At 45.4% G+C, this 21,983-nt stretch overlaps 2 protein-coding genes across 2 annotated transcripts in view; both read right to left on the bottom strand.

Annotated features, from left to right (window-relative positions):
• The window catches only part of LOC124044151 (cystathionine beta-synthase-like), an 882,911-nt gene that overhangs the window by 419,000 nt on the left and 441,928 nt on the right, over positions 1-21,983 (bottom strand). The gene's annotated exons all lie outside the window — the stretch shown is intronic.
• On the bottom strand, positions 424-19,097 carry LOC124043060 (mucin-17-like). The gene is made up of 15 exons (XM_046361230.1): positions 18,983-19,097; positions 18,553-18,678; positions 18,201-18,293; positions 18,052-18,114; positions 17,795-17,953; positions 17,528-17,677; positions 17,260-17,418; positions 13,707-13,862; positions 13,464-13,588; positions 13,172-13,390; positions 11,497-11,998; positions 11,292-11,380; positions 5,601-5,666; positions 2,647-5,094; positions 424-429 (listed from the first exon to the last, which is right to left on the bottom strand). Exons 1-15 carry the CDS (start codon positions 19,011-19,013, stop codon positions 424-426), a joined length of 4,392 nt encoding a protein of 1,463 aa, XP_046217186.1. The 5' UTR covers positions 19,014-19,097.

Below are 21,983 nucleotides of genomic sequence, written 5' to 3'. Positions count from 1 at the left end.
ATATTACAGCACACATACTGTGTAAATTATATGCATAGGTATTGATTAAATAAAATTGATTTTTCACAGGGACAGGCTGTATGAGTGCCTGTATTTAAAATATGGAGCAATGTTGTTTGTAAAGATGGTTTGGCAATGAACTACACATGAGATGATATTTAAGAAATAAATATATCTAAGAAATACTATTGACATCTGCTTGGCCCTGTTTGCGTCAGGCAGGCTAAATGACAAGATGTTACCTCTAATACATCATGATCTATGCCAAAGGTCATATACTGTATCACATTTTTCCAACAGTCAGGTCAAGGCATTCAACATTAGGTGCACAAGAACAAACTATGTATTCATGAGAATAAAAAGATACAGTTTGTGCAAAAAAAAATCTCAATAAATAAATACATCTATTTTTTTGGGGGGGGGTCACAACTGTGGATAAGTGACATAATAGAAAGTACAAGCACACATCCACACAGAGGTTCTCAAACACCTGTACTGTGTTAGTCTTACGACTCAGGTGTCTCAGGTCCAGAATCCTTCCAGCCACTGTTATCAGGCAGGTTTGGGCTCGGACCCATAAAGGATTTGGAACCATTGAGGTCCAGAATGTCTCACTTCAGCTCCAGGTACTGGGGTAAGACATTATTCCAGAACTGTTGGGATTCTTGGGTACTTTTGGCCTGTTTTCCCCCTGTGGTCCTCTGTTTGGTACGGGCTGCTGGTTTGGGTTTCTCCCTCGGGGGATCTTCAATCCCTTTCCTGCTGGGGGGAGCTGCTTTAGGTGGTACGCTTTGTGAACCTTTCTTTCTCCCTTTTGCAGATTTGATCTCTTCCTCCTCATCTTCTTCCTCCTCTTCTTCCTGTTCTTCCTCCTCTTCCTCTCCCTCCTCATCTTCTTCCTCCTCCTCTTCTCCTTCTTTACTATCTTCCTCTTCCTCTCCCTCCTCATCTTCTTCCTCCACCTCTTCTCCTTCTTTACTATCTTCCTCCCCCTCTTCTCCTTCTTTACTATCTTCCTCCCCCTCTTCTCCTTCTTTATTATCTTTCTCATCCTCTTCTTCCTCAACTTGTTCTTCTTTAATATGTTTTTCTTCCTCATCTTCTTCTCCTTCCTCTTCATCTTCTTCCTCTCCTGTTTCCTCCACCTCCATCTCCCCTTTCTGTTCCCCTACAGCTTCTTCTTCTAATTCACCATCAATTTCTTGATTTTCTTTCCCTTCTTTTTCATCTCCACCCTCCTCTCCCTCTGTGTCTTTTCCACCTACTTCCTGTCTATCCTCTTCTTGTTTGTTTGCTTCCTCCTCTCTCTCTTCATCCACTTCTATTTCTTCTTTCTCATCTTCCTGTTTTTCACCATATTCCTCCTCTTCCCCTTCACCCTCTTCCTCCCCTTCTCCTTTATCATCTTCTTCTTCCCCCTCATCTTCTTCTTCTTCCTCTTCCTCACATTTTTCATCTTCAAGTTCCTCCTCTCCACTAGCATCTTCCTCCTCTTCCTCATCATCATCTCCTCCCTCCTCTTCCTCCTCACCCTCTTCGACTTCACCGTTCTCCTCTTCACCTTCATTTTCATCCTCTTCTTCCTCACCCTCAACTGCTTCCTCTTCCTCTTCTCCTACATTGCCCTCACCTTCTCCACTTTCTGCACCATTTTCCTCATTGTCATCCTCTTCTCCCTCCTCCTCACTTGCCTCCTCCTCCTCTTCTTCACTTTCACAACCTTCCTTATCCTCTCCCTCTCCTTCCTCATCTGTTCCACTCTCTCCCTCTCCTTCTTCCTCTACAGACTCAGTAGCTTTACTTTCTTCACTCTCTGCTTCTTCTGCTTGTTCATCTTCCTCCTCTTCTGCTGATCCCTCACTCTTGCTCAGCCTCACTTCCTGATTCATCCCCACCCTCCTCCTTGTCCTCTTTGTTTTCATCCCCACTCTCTTCATCACTGGACTCTTCTTCACTCTTATCCTCCTCTTCCCCCTCTCCACTTGTCCCAGAACCACTCTCTCCCTCCTCTCCTTCCCCATCACTCTCTTCACTTTTCTCCTCTCCCTCCTCTAGGCTTGCCTCAGAATCACTCTCTTTGCTCTCCTCCCCCTCTCCCGTCCCCTGAGAATCACTCTCTTTGCTCTCCTCCCCCTCTCCTGTCCCCACAGAATCACTCTCTTTGCTCTCCTCCCCCTCTCCTGTCCCCACAGAATCACTCTCTTTGCTCTCCTCCCCTCTCCTGTCCCCTCAGAATCACTCTCTTTGCTCTCCTCCCCTCTCCTGTCCCCACAGAATCACTCTCTTTGCTCTCCTCCCCCTCTCCTGTCCCCACAGAATCACTCTCTTTGCTCTCCTCCCCCACTCCTGTCCCCTCAGAATCACTCTCTCTGCTCTCCTCCCCTCTCCTGTCCCCACAGAATCACTCTCTTTGCTCTCCTCCCCTCTCCTGTCCCCACAGAATCACTCTCTTTGCTCTCCTCCCCCTCTCCCGTCCCCTGAGAATCACTCTCTTTGCTCTCCTCCCCCTCTCCTGTCCCCTCAGAATCACTCTCTTTGCTCTCCTCCCCCTCTCCTGTCCCCTCAGAATCACTCTCTTTGCTCTCCTCCCCTCTCCTGTCCCCACAGAATCACTCTCTTTGCTCTCCTCCCCTCTCCTGTCCCCACAGAATCACTCTCTTTGCTCTCCTCCCCCACTCCTGTCCCCTCAGAATCACTCTCTCTGCTCTCCTCCCCCTCTCCTGTCCCCACAGAATCACTCTCTTTGCTCTCCTCCCCCTCTCCTGTCCCCACAGAATCACTCTCTTTGCTCTCCTCCCCCTCTCCCGTCCCCTGAGAATCACTCTCTTTGCTCTCCTCCCCCTCTCCTGTCCCCTCAGAATCACTCTCTTTGCTCTCCTCCCCCTCCGCGCCCTGGCTCTCTTCACTCCTCTCTTCTCTATCCTCCTCTCCTTCTCTGCTAGCCACAGAATCACTGTCTTCTGCTTCTCCCCCTTCGTTCTGTTCACTGCTCTCTTCCAGACCCTTACTACTCCTGTCATCCTCTTCCTCCTCTTCTTCTTCCAGACCCTCACTACTCCTGTCATCCTCTTCCTCCTCTTCTTCTTCCAGACCCTTACTACTCCTGTCATCCTCTTCCTCCTCTTCTTCTTCCAGACCCTCACTACTCCTGTCATCCTCCTCTCCCTGTCTCTTTGTGAAATCCTCATGTTCGTCATCCTCATCCTCTGACCTTTGACCTCTACTAGTGTTCTCATCGTCGTCAACCTCGGCCTGACCTCCCGACCTGTCACTAGCATCCTCTGTGGTGTCTGGGTTCTTCTCAGAACTCCCGCTCCCTGCTTCCTGATCAGAATTCCTGAGAACACTGATGCAGATGGAGGTCCTGTTTCTTTGCGCTACTGCACTGGGATCTGATGTTGAAGAGGAGGATGCGGAAGGCTGGGTGATGGCGCTCTGTTTGGTGAACCTCTCTACCCGGCTGCACCGCCGAGGAGGGATAGAAGTGGCTGTGTCACTCTCTGACTGAAACGCCCTCACACTTGTCACCGCCTCACTCAAGGCCCCCATGGCTACGCCTGCCACCCCTACGGCTGGAAGGAGAGAGGCTGCATCGCTGAGAAATCCTCCCCAGCCAGGCTCCCCCTCCTGGGATTCACCAATGGTATCTTCCCCTGGGACCGCCACTCTATCTTTGACCTGTGAGACAGCCAGTGACTCTCTAAGCTCATACTTCGCTGACTTCTTATCCCAAGCATTTTGAGGCATTGCATCTGATAATGACAGTGATTCGGATGGTGATGTGGCCTTTGAGGTAGGTTCTACTAAGATTGGTTGGCTAAGATTGGTTGGCTTCAGTTTCACTGAATGGATTCCATTCAACTCAGTCAATTTAGCTTTAACCTCTTCAGATTCAGGCACATGTTTTGTTTTGGTGGATGCACTTTTTGTTTTTGTGACTTTGCCTTTATCTTTAACTGCCATTTCCTTCCCCTCTGTTGTCCCTGACTCTTTGAAAGTAATAGACTCTCCAGTCTTTTGTTCATTCACCTCTTTTGCCTTCCTTTGTCCCTTTATAGGAGTGCTTTTACCTTCAGATGTTTTATCTACTACCTCCTGAGGAACCCTCTTTACATTGAAAGGAGTGCTTTTACCTCCACATGTTTTATCTACTACCTCCTGAGGAACCCTCTTTACATTGAAAGGAGTGCTTTTACCTCCACATGTTTTATCTACTACCTGCTGAGGAACCCTCTTTACATTCAGAGGAGTGCTTTTACCTCCACATGTTTTATCTACTACCTCCTGAGGAATCCTCTTTACATTGAAAGGAGTGCTTTCAGCCACAGTTTTACTTGGAATTGGCTCCTTTTCCACGGGTTTACCTTTAACTTTGACTGTAGAGGATTTGGCCTCTTGAATGTTACTTTTCACAGGGGTGGATATGACCTCTAATTGTTTACCTTTAACTTTGACTGGAGCGGACTTGACCCCTTGAAGTGGTTTATTTTGAACTTCAATAGTTTTAGTATCTTCCTCTGCAATTTTTGATTTCTTGCCTTTGGACTCCAAACTTTTCGTTTTGATGGGAGTGCTGGTCGCCTCGGCCTCCTTACTTCTGATCTTTACAGGGCCTTTCCCTTTCATCTCTGTACCTTTATTCACCTCAGACAGCTTGCTTTGACCATGCTTTGGAGTGCTGGGTTTAGACACAGATATCTGAATCTGACTGTGTTTAGGAGTGCTAGGTTTCAATACAGATAACTTGCTTTGTTTCCTTGCAGGTCTATTTAGCTTAGACCCTGCTTTACCTGTGCTTTGAAGATTGCTCTCTAGTTTACTGGTTTTCACTTTAAGGCCAGCCTTTTCTGTTGTCAAAGTGATGTTCTCCTTGCCCCTGGCTGGGGTTTGGGGGGTCTGAGGGGTCTTTAGTGGTTTGGGACTCTTTGTGGGCATGGCCTCTGCCTTCAACAAATTCAAACTGGAACCTCTCTGGAGCTCGGTGGGAAGGGCTTCATGGGAAGGTAGCTCCTCCTTCCTGTTGGTCAGGGTTTGTTCAACCTTCCTCTCTGCCTCCTTCACAGCTCTCCAAAGAACCCTACCCTTTTTATGTCCCTGGAGAGATGAGAAAGAGACAAGGAGACAGAGAGAAAAAGAGAGGTGGCAGAGAGAGAGAGAGAGAGAGAGAGAGAGAGAGAGAGAGAGAGAGAGAGAGAGAGAGAGAGAGAGAGAGAGAGAGAAAGAGAGGAGGGTAACGTTTTCAAAGAGAGAGAATATTCAGAGAGTAGAGGAAGAAAGAGAGAGAGGAGAGTAACATTTTGCAAAGAGAGAGAATATTCAGAGAGTAGAGGAAGAAAGTGAGAGAGGAGAGTAACGTTTTGCAAAGAGAGAGAATATTCAGAGGGTTTGGAAGAAAGAGAGAGAGGAGAGTAACGTTTTGCAAAGAGAGAGAATATTCAGAGGGTTTGGAAGAAAGAGAGAAGGATGTGAAACATGAAGAGAATCCAGTAAAGTGTCAAGCAGAATAAAGGAGCCAAATGTACAGTGAAATAAAGGAGAAAGGAAGACATGTAGATGCCCGTCCTTCTTTCCTGTCCCTTATAGTAAATACACTAACATACCTTATCCTTCTGCTCTGCAGATGTAGTCCCAGTCTCATTGCCAGAATCTCCTCTCGATAGTGATGCCTGCCTCAAAAAGAACGGGACACAAATCTCACAACCAAACTCAACATCTCATTTAACTATGTTGAGATACGTTAATAACCTACATACAAGCTCTTACATGAAACAACTATAAAGGGTTAGAACACAAAAGCCTGAACCTTCCTTCCATCAGGAACATAAACAAGTGTGGGTAGTCAGCTTACCTGCAGGCAAACATGAGCCTGTATAAGAACTGCATAACATAATGAAAAGCAGAGGCTGGTAGGAAGAACTACGACACGTGACGATGAAATTCATCTATTTGTTCCCCCCATCCCTGCTGGAAATAAATTATTATCCCAGTTAATGAGAGGGTTTTGAGGTGTTATGCAAAAGCAGACCGATTCGCTCATTGCCACGGCAACCTTTATTAGAAGCCTTTCCATTCAGTCCATTAACACATCCACCTTCATCATCGGGTGCCAAACTCCTCACGTATTACACCTCAGAGAGTCTCTATGGAATGGATGAAACACGTATGCACGTACTGTATACACACAGGCTCATAGCCACAAGACACCCTAGCGGTGCTGTGTATAGAATGAACTAAAGTGCATGGGAGAGGCAGCACAACAAAAATAAATGCCTGGTCTTCCCAGCATCATGTGTTGTTCTATCTGCTCTCTCTCCTCCATGTCGGTTGTTCACACTGCTGGGTTTCACTGTGTGCTGCAACAAGAGTAGGCCGATGAAGACCACGATGAAGATGTTGAAAACGTTGTGCATGTATCAGTAAAAACAGTGTTAGGATGTGTGTAGCTAAATACTCTTCTCCTCCGAACACAGGAAACTCCCTCACAGTCTCCCTCAGCAGGAGTCATGGAAAGATGGGCGTGAAGTGTGTCGACATCCCAGTCACGTCAACACTATGGATTAGTGTGTGTGTGTGTGTGTGTGTGTGTGTGTGTGTGTGTGTGTGTGTGTGTGTGTGTGTGTGTGTGTGTGTGTGTGTGTGTGTGTGTGTGTGTGTGTGTGTGTGTGTGTGTGTGTGTGTGTGTGTGTGTGTGTGTGTGTGTGTGTGTGTGTATAATTACGTGTTTGTATGTTCATGAGAAGAATGGCGGCAGGGACAGCGATTAAGCTCCAACCCTTTTGCACTGAAGCTGCAACAGGAGATTAAAGACATGTTTTCTTGGAAAAGCAAATGAGCAGGAGACAGATGCAGAGACAGACAGAGAGACAGACGCAGAGACAGACGGAGAGTCAGACGGAGAGACAGACGCAGAGACAGATGGAGAGACAGACGGAGAGAGACAGATGCAGAGACAGACAGAGAGACAGACGCAGAGACAGATGCAGAGACAGACGCAGAGACAGAAGTAGAGACAGACGCAGAGACAGACGCAGAGACAGAAGGAGAGACAGACGCAAAGACAGACGCAGCGACAGATGGAGAGAGACAGAGGGAGAGACAGACGCAGAGACAGACGCAGAGACAGACGCAGAGACAGACGCAGAGACAGACGCAGAGACAGAAATAGAGACAGACGCAGAGACAGATGCAGAGACAGACGGAGAGACAGACGCAGAGACAGATGCAGAGACAGACGCAGAGACAGAAGTAGAGACAGACGCAGAGACAGACGCAGAGACAGAAGGAGAGACAGACGCAAAGACAGACGCAGCGACAGATGGAGAGAGACAGAGGGAGAGACAGACGCAGAGACAGACGCAGAGACAGACGCAGAGACAGACGCAGAGACAGATGGAGAGAGACAGAGGGAGAGATGGATGGAGAGACAGACGACTGCATGGTTGAGCACGACTCCAACACCATCATTAAGTTTGCTGATGACAACGGTGGTAGACCTGATCACTGACAACAATGAGACAGCCTATAGGGAGGAGGTCAGAGACCTGGCAGTGTGGTGCCAGGACAACAACCTCTCCCTCAACAAGGCAAGACAAAGGAGATGATCGTGGACTACAGGAAAATAAGGGCCGAACACACCCCCATTCACAAGAAATAGGCTTTGATTATGTTTTACTGGTAAATGCCAACAAAATACCTTTTTGGTCAGTGTGGTATGTGAGTGTGTGTATAACCTTTATTTAACTAGGCAAGTCAGTTAAGAACAAATTCTTATTTACAATTACGGCCTACCCCGGCCAATTGTGTGCAGCCCTATGGGACTCCAAATCACGGCCGGATGTGATACAGCCTGGAATCGAACCAGGGACTGTAGTAACTCCTCTTGCACTGAGATGCAGTGCCTTAGATTGCTTTGTCCACGTGTGTGTGTTAACTATTTAACTATACTACAATGCTTAAAAGGCATCAAAAAAATGTAAATATCGTTTATCGGTTTCAGGGTTTTTTGGGAAGGACAATATTGGAAATCGGTATCGGCCAAAAATGACATATCGGTGCATCACTAGTTGCCATACCAGGTGGTGATGCAACCGGTCAGGAGGCTCTCGATGGTGCAGCTGTAGAACTGTTGAGGATCTGGGGACCCATGCCAAATATTTTCAGTCTCCCGAAGGGGAAGAGGTGTTGTCGTGCCCTCTTCAAAAAAGATGGCATCACGTGGAAGGAAAATTATGTGTGTATATTGAAGCAACATCTCAAGACATCAGTCAGGAAGTTAAAGCTAGGTCGCAAATGGGTCTTCCAAATGGACAATGACCCCGAGCATACTTCCGAAGTTGTGGCAAAATGGCTTAAGGACAACAGGGTCAAGGTATTGGAGTGGCCATCAAACCTGACTCCATTACACCAGCTCTGTCAGGAGGAATGGGCCAAAAAGGTCATTTCACGTGAAGGCACACGTTACAAGTAAAATGTGATTTGATTTGAATAAGCAGGAATCCGGAATCCTCCAACCAAGATTTCTAGAAAACCTGATATTTTTTGGGGAAGTTACTGTAACTTTACAACCTAGACCAAAGTAATGAGCCACTCTGATCATAGGCCAAAGTCATGGAGCCCACATACCTGACCATAGCAAGACAGCAAACCTAATACACATACAGATCTATAAGACATACAGATCTATAACACATACAGATCTATAACAGATACAGATCTATAACAGATACAGATCTATACAGATCTTTAAAAAAAAAAACAATTACCTTTATTTTACTAGGCAAGTCAGTTAAGAACCCATTCTTATTTTCAATGACGGCCTGGGAACAGTGGATTAACTGGTCTAGGAACAGTGGGTTAACTGCCTTGTTCAGGGTCAGAATGACAGATTTGTACCTTGTCAGCTCGGGGATTCAATCTTGCAACCTTCCAGTTACTAGTCCAACACTCTAACCACTAGGCTACCCTGTGATAGGACAAAACTGAGGATAAATCTAAAACATTGTAGTTACTCTAAAATACTAACCTAAATGACAGAGTGGAAGGAAGCCTGTACAGAATCCTAAATGACAGAGTGGAAGGAAGCCTGTACAGAATCCTAAATGACAGAGTGGAAGGAAGCCTGTACAGAATCCTAAATGACAGAGTGGAAGGAAGCCTGTACAGAATCCTAAATGACAGAGTGGAAGGAAGCCTGTACAGAATCCTAAATGACAGAGTGGAAGGAAGCCTGTACAGAATCCTAAATGACAGAGTGGAAGGAAGCCTGTACAGAATCCTAAATGACAGAGTGGAAGGAAGCCTGTACAGAATCCTAAATGACAGAGTGGAAGGAAGCCTGTACAGAATCCTAAATGACAGAGTGGAAGGAAGCCTGTACAGAATCCTAAATGACAGAGTGGAAGGAAGCCTGTACAGAATCCTAAATGACAGAGTGGAAGGAAGCCTGTACAGAATCCTAAATGACAGAGTGGAAGGAAGCCTGTACAGAATCCTAAATGACAGAGTGGAAGGAAGCCTGTACAGAATCCTAAATGACAGAGTGGAAGGAAGCCTGTACAGAATCCTAAATGACAGAGTGGAAGGAAGCCTGTACAGAATCCTAAATGACTAAATGACATGACAGTGGAAGGAAGCCTGTACAGAATCCTAAATGACAGAGTGGAAGGAAGCCTACAGAATCCTAAATGACAGAGTGGAAGGAAGCCTGTACAGAATCCTAAATGACAGAGTGGAAGGAAGCCTGTACAGAATCCTAAATGACAGAGTGGAAGAATCCTAAATGACAGAGTGGAAGGAAGCCTGTACAGAATCCTAAATGACAGAGTGGAAGGAAGCCTGTACAGAATCCTAAATGACAGAGTGGAAGGAAGCCTGTACAGAATCCTAAATAAATGACAGAGTGGAAGGAAGCCTGTACAGAATCCTAAATGACAGAGTGGAAGGAAGCCTGTACAGAATCCTAAATGACAGAGTGGAAGGAAGCCTGTACAGAATCCTAAATGACTGGAAAATGAACTAAATGACAGAGTGGAAGGAAGCCTGTACAGAATCCTAAATGACAGAGTGGAAGGAAGCCTGTACAGAATCCTAAATGACAGAGTGGAAGGAAGCCTGTACAGAATCCTAAATGACAGAGTGGAAGGGCCTGTACAGAATCCTAAATGACAGAGTGGAAGGAAGTACAGAATCCTAAATGACAGAGTGGAAGGAAGCCTGTACAGAATCCTAAATGACAGAGTGGAAAATGAATCCTAAATGACAGAGTGGAAGGAAGCCTACAGAATCCTAAATGACAGAATCCTAAATGACAGAGTGGAAGGACAGCCTGTACAGAATCCTAAATGACAGAGTGGAAGGAACACAGAATCCTAAATGACAGAGTGGAAGGAAGCCTGTACAGAATCCTAAATGACAGAGTAAATGACAGAGTGGAAGGAAGCCTGTACAGAATCCTAAATGACAGAATACAGAAAATAAAAGTGGCAAAGAAATGAATTTTATGTTCTGAATAGAAAGTGTTCTGTTTGGGGCAAATCCAACACAACACATCACTGAGGACCACTCTTCATATTTTCAAGCATGGTGGTGGCTGCAACATATTATGGATATGCTTGTCATCGGCAAGGACTATAGAGGTTTTTTTTTATGTTAAAAATAAATGGAATAGAGCCAAGTACAGGCAAAATCCTAGAGGAAAACCTGGTTCAGTCTGCTTTCCAACAGATACTGGGAAACAAATTCACCTTTCAGCAGGACAATAACCTAAGACACAAAGTCAAATCTACACTGCTTACCAAGACGACATAGAAAGTTCCTGAGTGGCCTAGTTACAGTTTTGACTTAAATCGGCTTAAATCTATGGCAAGTCTTGAAAATGGCTGTCAGGCAATGATCAACAACCAACTTGACAGAACTTGAAGAATTAAAAAAATAATATTGTGAAAATATTGTACAATCCAGGTGTGTAAAGCTCTTAGAGATTTACCCAGAAAGACTCACAGCTGTGATCGCTGTGAGTCTGCTGTAATCGCTGTCAAAGGTGATTCTAACAATATGTAAATTAGATATTTCTTTATTTAATTTTCAATAATTTTGCTAAAAGTTCAGAAAACATGTTTTCACTTTGTCATTATGGGGTATTGTGTGTAGATGGGTGATAAAATATATATTTAATCCATTTTGAATTCAGGCTGAAACACAACAAAATGTGGAATAAGTCAAGGGGTATGGATACGTTCTAAAGGCACTGTAGTACACATGATAATATTTTCTAATAAATCTGCTGTACTCACCAGGTTTGACAACGTGTCCTTAACATCCTCCATATTCTCAATGAGCATCAGGCTGTCAGGGGCCTCTGTCACTGTGTCCTCGTTCCTATCTGTAAAAACACACAGAGAACACTGGGATAGGTCATAGAATATGGGGCGCAGTTATGCCTACAGCTTTTGGCCATATAGTTTTGCGAAAAGGAAAGACAGGATTCAACTACTGTACCTGTCTGTGGTGAGGTGGGACTCCGAGAAGGGCTTGGGTGCCCCTTAGACAGCGTTTTGGGGGATTGGTTGTAATCTGTGGGCTTTTTAAAGGGGGTTTTAGGGGACAGTGTGGGGTCGGGGATGAGTTTAGGCATGGATAGGAAGGACTGTGAGGGGCTACTGGGTTCTTTAGATGTAGATTTTGGTGATTTTGACGGGGTGGGCTTCTTCTTCTTAGGGCTGGACTTTGAGGAGAGTGAAGGGCTGGGAGGGTCTGGGAATGTGAATTGGGGTGACCGTGATGGTGTTAAAGGGGGTTTGCTTCTGGGTTTGAGTGACAGAGAGGGAATGGGGGTGTTGTTTGAGGAGGGATTGGAAGACAGTGAAGAGGTGGAGGGGTCTTTACATGGTGTTCTGGAGATGTGGATGTTCCTGGACACGGGAAGGGAGGTGTTGAAGAAGCCAGACATCAGAGGAGGAAGGTTACGGAACATCTGGCCAAACTGCTCTGGAGAACACTCCTGAAACAGACCACACAGAAAAGTAAACTGAACAAAAATATAAACGCAACTTGCAACAATTTCAACGATTTTACTGAGTTACAGTTCATATAAGGAAATCAGTCAATTGAAATAAATTCATTAGGCCCTAATCTATGGATTTCACATGACTGGACAGGAGTGCGGCCATGAGTGGGTCTGGGAGGGCATAGGCCCACCCACTTAGTAATCAGACCCATCCACTGGGGAGCCAGGACCTGCCAATCAGAATTAGTTTTCCCCCACAAAAGTGCTTATTACAGACCGAAATAATCCTCAGTTTCATCAGCTGTCCGGGTGGGCTGGTCTGAGACGATCCAGCAGGTGAAGAAGCTTGATGTGGAGGTCCTGGGCTGGCGTGGTTACACGAGGTCTGTGGTTGTGAGGCCAGTTGGACGTACTGCCAAATTCTCTAAATTGGAGGCGGCTTATGGTAGAGTGAATGTTCACTTCTCTGGCAACAGCTCTGGTGGACATTCCTTTCTTCAGCATGCCAATTGCACGCTCCCTCAAAACTTGAGACATCTGTGGCATTGTGTCGTGTGACAAAACTGCAAATTTTAGAGTGGCCTTTTATTTCCCCCAGCACAAGGTGCACCTGTGTAATGATCATGCTGTTTATTAATCAGCTTCTTGATTTGCCACACCTCTCAGATGGATGGATTATCTTGGCAAAAGAGAAATTCTCACTAACAGGGATGTAAACACACAGCAGACCAAGTGGGTATCAAAGGCTAAGAGAGAGTTTCAGATTTGGTCAACAAAAAATATGATTGTTTTTTTATTTGATCGAATAGAAGTTTAGTAATGTTTAGATTGCTAATAAAATAAGTGGCCGAACGTGGCATCTCGGCAGCTTTGAGAAAATATATTTTATATTGGAGTTGTATCTGTTGTTCACACACATCTGCCCTTTCATTGGTTAGAATGTCCCTCCTGATCTCGCATCCACCCACCTGCCTTTACGCCTTCACGATAACGACTTCCATTGCTGGGCAGAGACAACCTTGTCATTATATACAGTTTCTCTGCAGAAATGTGACGCAACACTGCTCCCTAGTGAAGGCAACCAAACACCACAACTCTGTCACTCCTTGTAATCAACAGTCCAGTTCTCCTTTCTGAAACGTTCTGATGTTGTGGCCCAGTGCTCACCCTCTCCCTGCGGCGGGCCCTAGCAGACAGGGTCCAGAGAGGAGGTGCAGTCGGTGGGTTGGACATCAGGAGGGAGGGATCCATCATGAGCAGCTCAGTGTATGTTTCCAGAGTCTCCAGAATGGTCTCTGTGACATCATCTTCCTCTATCACCACTTCCTCAACCTCTGGGGGTCTGGGAATAGCCAGCACCAGCATGTGAGAGCTGCCACCTTTCACCTGAACACACATGCACAGTATTAGCACATGCAAAAACACACTCACACACACAAACCCACACAGCTTGACTCACTGACTGGACACTGTATTTGAGGAAGCGTGGGCACAGTGTTGGTCTGAACTGGTTGGTGAAGTTCTCTTCCCCCAGTCCTAGTTTACCATGGCGACCGTCCCCAAAGGTGTACAGAATCCCACTGTCTGGAGGGTGAGACATGGGGTCTCAATGGAACATGCTCAGGGTTCAAATGTCTGAATGACAACTTCTATTCAACAGTGTATACTTAGTAGAATATATTAGAGTACAATAGAAGCTTGCCTGTGATCACAGCAGTGTGGTTCTCTCCACAGGTGACGTGACTGACTCTGCCGTTCCGGAAGTGGACCAGTGCTTTGGGCAGATGTGCTTCGAACAGGAAGGTCCCGTGGCCCAGCTGACCATGCTGACCACGCCCAAACGTGTACACATCCTCCTCTGGAAAACGGAGAGGAAGCAAGAGAGAGAGAGAGAGAGAGAGAGAGAGAGAGAGAGAGAGAGAGAGAGAGAGAGAGAGAGAGAGAGAGAGAGAGATAGATGGTATAGATAGATAGATAGATAGATAGATAGATAGATAGATAGATAGATAGAGAGAGAGAGAGAGAGAGAGAGAGAAGAGAGAAAGAGAGAGAGGTATAGAGAGAGAGAGAGAGAGGTATAGAGAGAGAGTATAGAGGAAGAGAGAGAGAGAGAGAGAGAGAGAGAGAGAGAGAGAGAGAGAGAGAGAGAGAGAGAGAGAGAGGTAGAGAGGAAGAGAGGTAGAGAGGAGAGAGAGAGAGGTATAGAGGAGAGAGAGAGGTATAGAGGAAGAAGAGAGAAAGTATAGAGGAAGCAAGAGTGAGAGAAAGGTATAGAGGAAGCAAGAGAGAGAGAGAGAGAGAGAGAGAGAGAGAGAGAGAGAGAGAGAGAGAGAGAGAGAGAGAGAGAGAGAGTATAGAGGAAGAGAGAGAGGTATAGAGGAAGCAAGAGTGAGAGAAAGAGAGAGAGAGTGAGAGAAAGGTATAGAGGAAGCAAAGAGAGAGAGAAAGGTATAGAGGAAGAGAGAGAGAGAGAGAGAGAGAGAGAGAGAGAGAGAGAGAGAGGTATAGAGGAAGAGAGAGAGAGAGAGAGAGAGAGAGAGAGAGAGAGAGGAGAGAGAGAGAGAGAGAGAGGTATAGAGGAAGAGAGAGAGAGAGAGAGGGTATAGAGAGAGAGAGAGAGAGAGAGGTATAGAGGAAGCAAGAGCGAGAAAGGTATAGAGAGAAGCAAGAGAGAGGAAGAGAGAGAGAGGAGAGAGAGGAAGAGAGAGAGAGAGAGAGAGGTATAGAGGAAAGAGAGAGAGGAGAGGAGAGAGAGAGAGGTATAGAGGAAGAGAGAGAGAGAGGTATAGAGGAAGAGAGAGAGAGAGAGAGAGAGAGAGAGAGAGAGAGAGAGAGAGAGAGAGAGAGAGAGAGAGAGAGAGAGAGAGAGAGAGAGAGAGAGAGAGAGAGGTATAGAGGAAGCAAGAGTGAGAGAGAGAGTATAGAGGAAGAGAGAGAGAGAGAGAGAGAGAGAGAGAGGTATAGAGGAAGCAAGAGTGAGAGAGAGTGGAGAGAGAGAGAGAGAGAGAGAGAGAGAGAGAGAGAGAGAGGAGAGAGAGAGAGAGTGGTATAGAGGAAGCAAGCGAGAGAGAGAGAGAGAGAGAGAGAGAGAGAGAGAGAGAGAGAGAGAGAGAGAGAGAGAGAGGTATAGAGGAGAGAGAGAGAGAGGTATAGAGGAGAGAGAGAGAGAAAGGTATAGAGGAAGCAAGAGAGAGAGAGCAAAGGTATAGAGGAAGCAAGAGTGAGAGAAAGGTATAGAGAAGCAAGAGTGAGAGTATAAGGAAGCAAGTATAGAAGCAAGAGTGAGAGAGAGAGAGAGAGAGAGAGAGAGAGAGAGAGAGAGAGAGAGAGAGAGTGGTATAGAGGAAGCAAGCGAGAGAGAGAGAGAGAGAGAGAGAGAGAGAGAGAGAGAGAGAGAGAGAGAGAGAGAGAGAGAGAGAGAGAGAGAGAGAGAGAGAGGTATAGAGGAAGAGAGAGAGAGAAGAGAGGTATAGAGGAAGCAAGCGAGAGAGGTATAGAGGAAGAGAGAGAGAGAGAGAGTAGAGAGAGAGGAGAGAGAGAGAGAGAGGGTATAGAGGAAGCAATAGAGGAAGCAAGAGAGAGAGAGAGAGGGAGATAGAGAGGTATAGAGGTAGCAAGAGAGAGAAAGAGAGAGGGGTATAGAGGAAGCGAGAGAAAGGTATAAAGAAAGAGAGAGAAAGAGAGGTATAGAGGTAGAGAGAGAGAGAGAGAGAGGGAGAGAGATAGAGGGGTATAAAGGAAGAGAGAGATAGCGAGGTATAGAGGAAGAGAGAGAGAGAGAGGTGTAGAGGAAGAGAGAGATAGAGAGGTATAGAGGAAGAGAGAGATAGAGAGGTATAGAGGAAGAGAGAGATAGAGAGGTGTAGAGGAAGAGAGAGATGGAGAGGTGTAGAGGAAGAGAGAGAGAGAAAGGTATAGAGGAAAGAGAGATAGAAAGGTAGAGAAGAAGAGAGAGAGAGGTGAGAGGAAGAGAGAGAGAGAGAGAGTAGAGGAGAGAGAGAGAGAGAGAGAGGTGAGAGAGAGAGAGAGAGGATAGAGGTATAGAGGAAGTATAGAGGAAGAGAGAGAGAGAGAGGTATAAAGAAAAGAGAGAGAGAGAGAGATAGAGAAAGAGAGAGAGAGTAGAGAGAGAGAGAGAAGAGAGGTATAGAGGAAAGAGAAAGAGAGAGAGGAAGAGAGAGAGAGAGAGAAGAGGAGAGAGAGGTATAGAGGGAGAGAGAGAAGAGATAGAGGTATAGAGGGAAGAGAGAGGATGAGAGAAGAAGAGAGAGAGAGGTGTAGAAGAAGAGAGAGATAGAGAGAGAGAGAGAGAGAGGTATAGAGGAAGAGAGAGAGAGGTGTAGAGGAGAGAGAGAGAGAGAGTGTAGAGGAAGAGAGAGAGAGGTATAGAGGAAGAGAGAAAGGTATAAGGAAGAGAGAGAGAGTATAGAGAGAGAGAGAGGAAGAGAGAGAGAGAATGGTATTGAGGAAGAGAGAGATAGAGGTATAGAGGAAAGAGAGATAGAGAGGTATAGAGGAAGAGAGAGAAAGGTATAGAGGAAGAGAGAGAGAGGAAGAAGAGATAGAGAGGTATAGAGAGAGAGAGAGGTATAGAGGAAGAGAGATAGGTATAGAGGAAGAGATAGATAGAGAGGTATAGAGGAAGAGATAGATAGAGAGGTGTAGAGGAATAGATAGATAGAGAGGTGTAGAGGAAGAGATAGAGAGGTATAGAGGAAGAGATAGATAGAGAGGTATAGAGGAAGAGATAGATAGAGAGGTGTAGAGGAAGAGATAGATAGAGAGGTGTAGAGGAAGAGAGAGATAGATAGGTATAGAGGAAGAGATAGACAGAGGTGTAGAGGAAGAGAGAGATAGAGAGATATAGAGGAAGAGATAGATAGAGAGGTGTAGAGGAAGAGAGAGAGAGAGAGAGCGGTATAAAGGAAGAGAGAGATATAGAGGTATAGAGGAAGAGAGAGATATAGAGGTATAGAGGAAGAGAGAGAGAGGTATAGAGGAAGAGAGAGAGAGGTATAGAGGGAGAGAGAGATAGAAAGGTATAGAGGAAGAGATAGATAGAGAGGTGTAGAGGAAGAGACAGATAGAGAGGTATAGAGGAAGAGACAGATAGAGAGGTGCAGAGGAAGAGATAGATAGAGAGGTGTAGAGGAAGGGGAGACAGTCACAAACTGGAAACAGTAGACAGACTGTTTTATGTTATTAATGGTACTGTATCGATGAGTTAGTGTTACTAGTATTTCAGAGGTATTTACTTGTGAGTGCCACTGTGTGCTCCCCTCCACAGGACACCTGGATGACCGGATCCTGGATGCCTTCCACCTGCTGAGGGACTCTGTGATTGGCCAGCTGGTCATGGAATAGACCCAGCCTTCCATTCCGACTCTCCCCAAACGTGTAGAGGTCCCCGTCCACTGGAACAAGCCCAAACCAACCACAATAACCCAGCCGAATTACCACATGACAACAGGTTAATGGTATGCATAAGGTTTAGCTACTCAATTTAAATGAACCCTGTGTTACCTGTGACGAACGCTGAGTGGTGATATCCACAGGACACCCAGGCCACTGACTGCCCCACCATCACCTCTCTGGGCTCTGAGGCGTAGCTCTCTGCCCCCAGACCGATCTGGCCAACCGAGTTATCACCCCACATGAACAGCCTGCCTTCCTCTGCCAACACATATATAACACAGCACACATACTGACAGAGAAGACTGACCAACAGACAGACAGACCGACAGACACACACACACAGTAGACAGACAGTCTGTCTGTTATCATTGTTACCTGTCAGAGCAGCTGAGGTGTTGCAGCCAGCAGCGAGCATTTTGATTGGTGCGTGGTCAGAGAAGGGATGAATCAGGTGGAAGGTGTTTGTGTCATCACAGTGTCCCAAACCAAGCTGCCCCTCCTGGTTACTGCCAGCACCATAAACCTGCCCACTCCCTGAGAAACATGGGTGAAAGCCTCATAAGTCATTGTAATGGCACATATTCATAACATGTTCTATAGTAATGTAGAGTAAAACAACTTGGTTCTTTTACATGTGCACACGATTGTGTGGTCTCTTCCACATGCTGCAAACTTCACTTTTTCAGTCTTCAACACTAAAGAAAAAAAACATGTGTTTTAACGTTCCAAAACTTTTGACAAAATGTGAGTGGAACATAATCCTAGTACACGATGGACTGACCTTTCACAGCAGTGGGCTTGTTGATGTTGATCTCTGACCCCAGTCCTAACTGACCGCAGGTATTACTTCCAAACATGAACAGCCTGCTATGGCCTACACACAGGAGAATACATAATTATACTGTTTTTATGTATTTATTTGTGTCTTTGAACAAGTAAATACTATACATGTCTTGAAGTTAAAGGCATTTTGTTCATAACACTGTTTGACTACAGGTCCATTAATAAACTGATAATGAACAATTGAGAATGATCTACCAGCATTTTATAAACAACAAACGAGCTATGTTTTATACACAGTGTCCCCAAGTCGGCCAATCATATAGGAGAGTGTAGGATACATTATTGATAACCTGTTACGAGAGCAGTGTGATCACCCCCACACGAGATTTCTTCTGGATGGTCATTCTTCAGCCAGAATTTACTGGGCACATTATCAGCAAACTTGCTCTTCCCAAAGGTGAAGATTGCTCCTGTTTCTGTTAGGGTAAAAAAAAAACTTTGAGACAGAAGAGAAACTATGACGTTTCATAGGAGTTTGAGGAAATATCAGGTGCTATATGTTTGCACTACATGATTGCACTACTAGGCTTTACAGCAGTAAAGCAGGTAAATCCTAATGCCAACCGGTTGTTACGTATTTAGGTCGCTGCAAGCCAGAAATAGCAACAGGTTAGCTAATGGTCCCTACCATACATTACTGTCTAGTGCTAGAATAGCAACTATTGAGCTAAATAACAGCCATATGCTTCAAAAAAGCTATTCAGACACAGGTTTCCTAACCAGGTATATCATCTTCCGTCTGCCCGGTCATCTCTCCCCTGGTGTCGGCTCACCTCACAGGTGCCTGTCACATTCCTTCCTCCGCAGAAACAATCTGCGGATTCGATTATGCAGAGAACCGGTATATGACACGTGACGTGACCAGTGTGAGCAACAATAGCGGAATCGGCGGTTTGCCTTCAAAATAAAGGTCTCCCATTGATTCCCATTGAATCACGCCACAATTGTATTAAAGGAAAACTATATTTTGGGATTTGATTAATTAATCCATTGTTGATATAGTCAAGTGTTTTGCATGTCAGAAATCAAGTTAGATGATATATCACTTTCAAAATACATATGATGAAAAATGCACCATACAGTAGGGACCTCTCAGGGCTGGTAGGGACATCTCAGGGCTGGTAGGGACATCTCAGGGCTGGTAGGAACATTTCAGGGCTGGTAGGGACATCTCAGGGCTGGTAGGGACATCTCAGGGCTGGTTGGGACATCTCAGGGCTGGTAGGGACATCTCAGGGCTGGTAGGGACATCTCAGGGCTGGTAGGGACATCTCAGGGCTGTTTGGGACATCTCAGGGCTGGTTGGGACATCTAAGGGCTGGTTGGGACATCTCAGGGCTGGTAGGGACATCTCAGGGCTGGTTGGGACATCTCAGGGCTGGTAGGGACATCTCAGGGCTGTTTGGGACATCTCAGGGCTGGTTAGGACATCTCAGGGCTGGTTGGGACATCTCAGGGCTGGTAGGGACATCTCAGGGCTGGTTGGGACATCTCAGGGCTGGTTGGGACATCTCAGGGCTGGTAGGGACATCTCAGGGCTGGTAGGGACATCTCAGGGCTGGTAGGGACATCTCAGGGCTGGTTGGGACATCTCAGGGCTGGTTGGGACATCTCAGGGCTGGTAGGGACATCTCAGGGCTGGTTGGGACATCTCAGGGCTGGTTGGGACATCTCAGGGCTGGTTGGGACATCTCAGGGCTGGTTGGGACATCTCAGGGCTGGTAGGGACATCTCAGGGCTGGTAGGGACATCTCAGGGCTGGTAGGGACATCTCAGGGCTGGTTGGGACATCTCAGGGCTTCATGCCCTCTTCTATTCCTCTTCTCCATGTATCGGTCTGGTGAAGGTCAGGTTTGGCAAAGTACAAGGGGAAGGGGGTGGTGGAGTTCTCTTTTATTTATCTCAACTTAATGTCAACAAACTTTAATGGATTTAAAGTGCAGTCAAACCAGATTTGATGTTGCTAAAATGTAAGATTCTATCAGAGTGCCTATCCTCTTCCTGTAACCACTAGGTGTGGTAGGAAATATAGCTGGCATGTAGGTTTCTGACTTATGTATGGCACAAGTTTCAGTATGGGGGAGGGGAATGGGCAGGGTATATGGAAATTAAAACTGTAGTATTTACTTCAGTGTTTTTTGGGGGGGATAATACTATATGGGGGATAATACTATGTATTTACTATAGTATTCTACAGTATACTACAACATTCTCTGGTACGTACTACACGTGATCGAGTGATACTACAGTGTGTAGTATAGTATTTTACAGTATACTACAGTTTACTATAGAATTCTATAGTAAGTACAGTATAATTCTATAGTAACTACAGTAGAATTCTATAGTAAACAGTAGTATGTTTTCATGTGAGCAGACACTCACTGAACACAACTGTGACGAGTTTTCACAAATATTAGCATCGTACCACTTATTGTGGGACAGTTGTGTTCTGTGGGTGTCACTGAGTAGGCTGATACCACATTTCATGGACCCAAGATCCAAGTAATTCTGTAGATTGCAATATCAAATCAAATCAAAGTTTGTCACATGCGCTGAATACAACAAGTGTACAGTGAAATGCTTACTTAAAGGCTCTAAACAATCTTGCAAAAAAAGGTATTAGGTGAACAATAGGTAGGTAAAGAAATAAAACAACAGTAAAAAGACTGTATACAGTAGCAAGGCTATAAAAGTAGTGAGGCTACATACAGACACCAGTTAGTCAGGCTGATTGAGGTAGTAGGTACATGTAGATATGGTTAAAGTGACTATGCATATATGATGAACAGAGAGTAGCAGTAGCGTAAAAGAGGGGTTGGCGGGTGGTGGGTGGGACACAATGCAGATAGCCCTGTTAGCCACTGTACGGGAGCACTGGTTGTTCGGTCCAATTGAGGTAGTATGTACATGAATGTATAGTTAAAGTGACTATGCATATAAGATAAACAGAGGGTAGCAGCAGTGTAAAAGGTTTTGGGGTGCCACACAATGCAAATAGTCTGGGTTGCCATTTGATTACCTGTTCAGGAGTCTTAGAGCTTGGGGGTAAAAACTGTTGAGAAGCCTTTTTGTCCTAGACTTGGCACTCCGGTACCGCTTGCCATGCGGTAGTAGAGAGAACAGTGGGGTGGCTGGGGTCTTTTTTTATTTTACCTTTATTTTACTAGGCAGGTCAGTTAAGAACAAATTCTTATTTTCAATGATGGCCTAGGAACAGTGGGTTAACTGCCTGTTCAGGGGCAGAACGACAGATGTACCTTGTCAGCTCGGGGATTTGAACTTGCAACCTTTCAGTTACTTCAAAATCATACAATGAGATTTTCTGGATTTTTGTTTTAGATTCCGTCTCTCACAGTTGAAGTGTACCTATGATAAAAATGACAGACCTCTACATGCTTTGTGAGAAGGAAAACCTGCAAAATCGTCAGTGTATCAAATACTTGTTCTCCCCACTGTATGCTCCAAATGCAATTCTGAAGTCTATACATCCACAGTTCGACTTCAACTGTTTTTTTGGTGGGTCAAATTAACTCATTATTGTATTTTGTTTAATTTATATAACAACATTCCAACCTTGTTTAGCATTACCTAGTCTAGTCCAATTGTGGCATGATTCCACTATTTTCATTCGCTTGCATCAATTTCAAGTCGGACTGTTATTTTGAAGGCGACCGCCGATTCCATTATTGCTGCTCACGTTGTGGTCCACAACAAACACGTA

Source organism: Oncorhynchus gorbuscha, linkage group LG09 (genome assembly GCF_021184085.1).
Source record: "Oncorhynchus gorbuscha isolate QuinsamMale2020 ecotype Even-year linkage group LG09, OgorEven_v1.0, whole genome shotgun sequence".
Taxonomy (NCBI): domain Eukaryota; kingdom Metazoa; phylum Chordata; class Actinopteri; order Salmoniformes; family Salmonidae; genus Oncorhynchus; species Oncorhynchus gorbuscha.
This window is presented reverse-complemented; position numbering and strand designations above follow the sequence as displayed.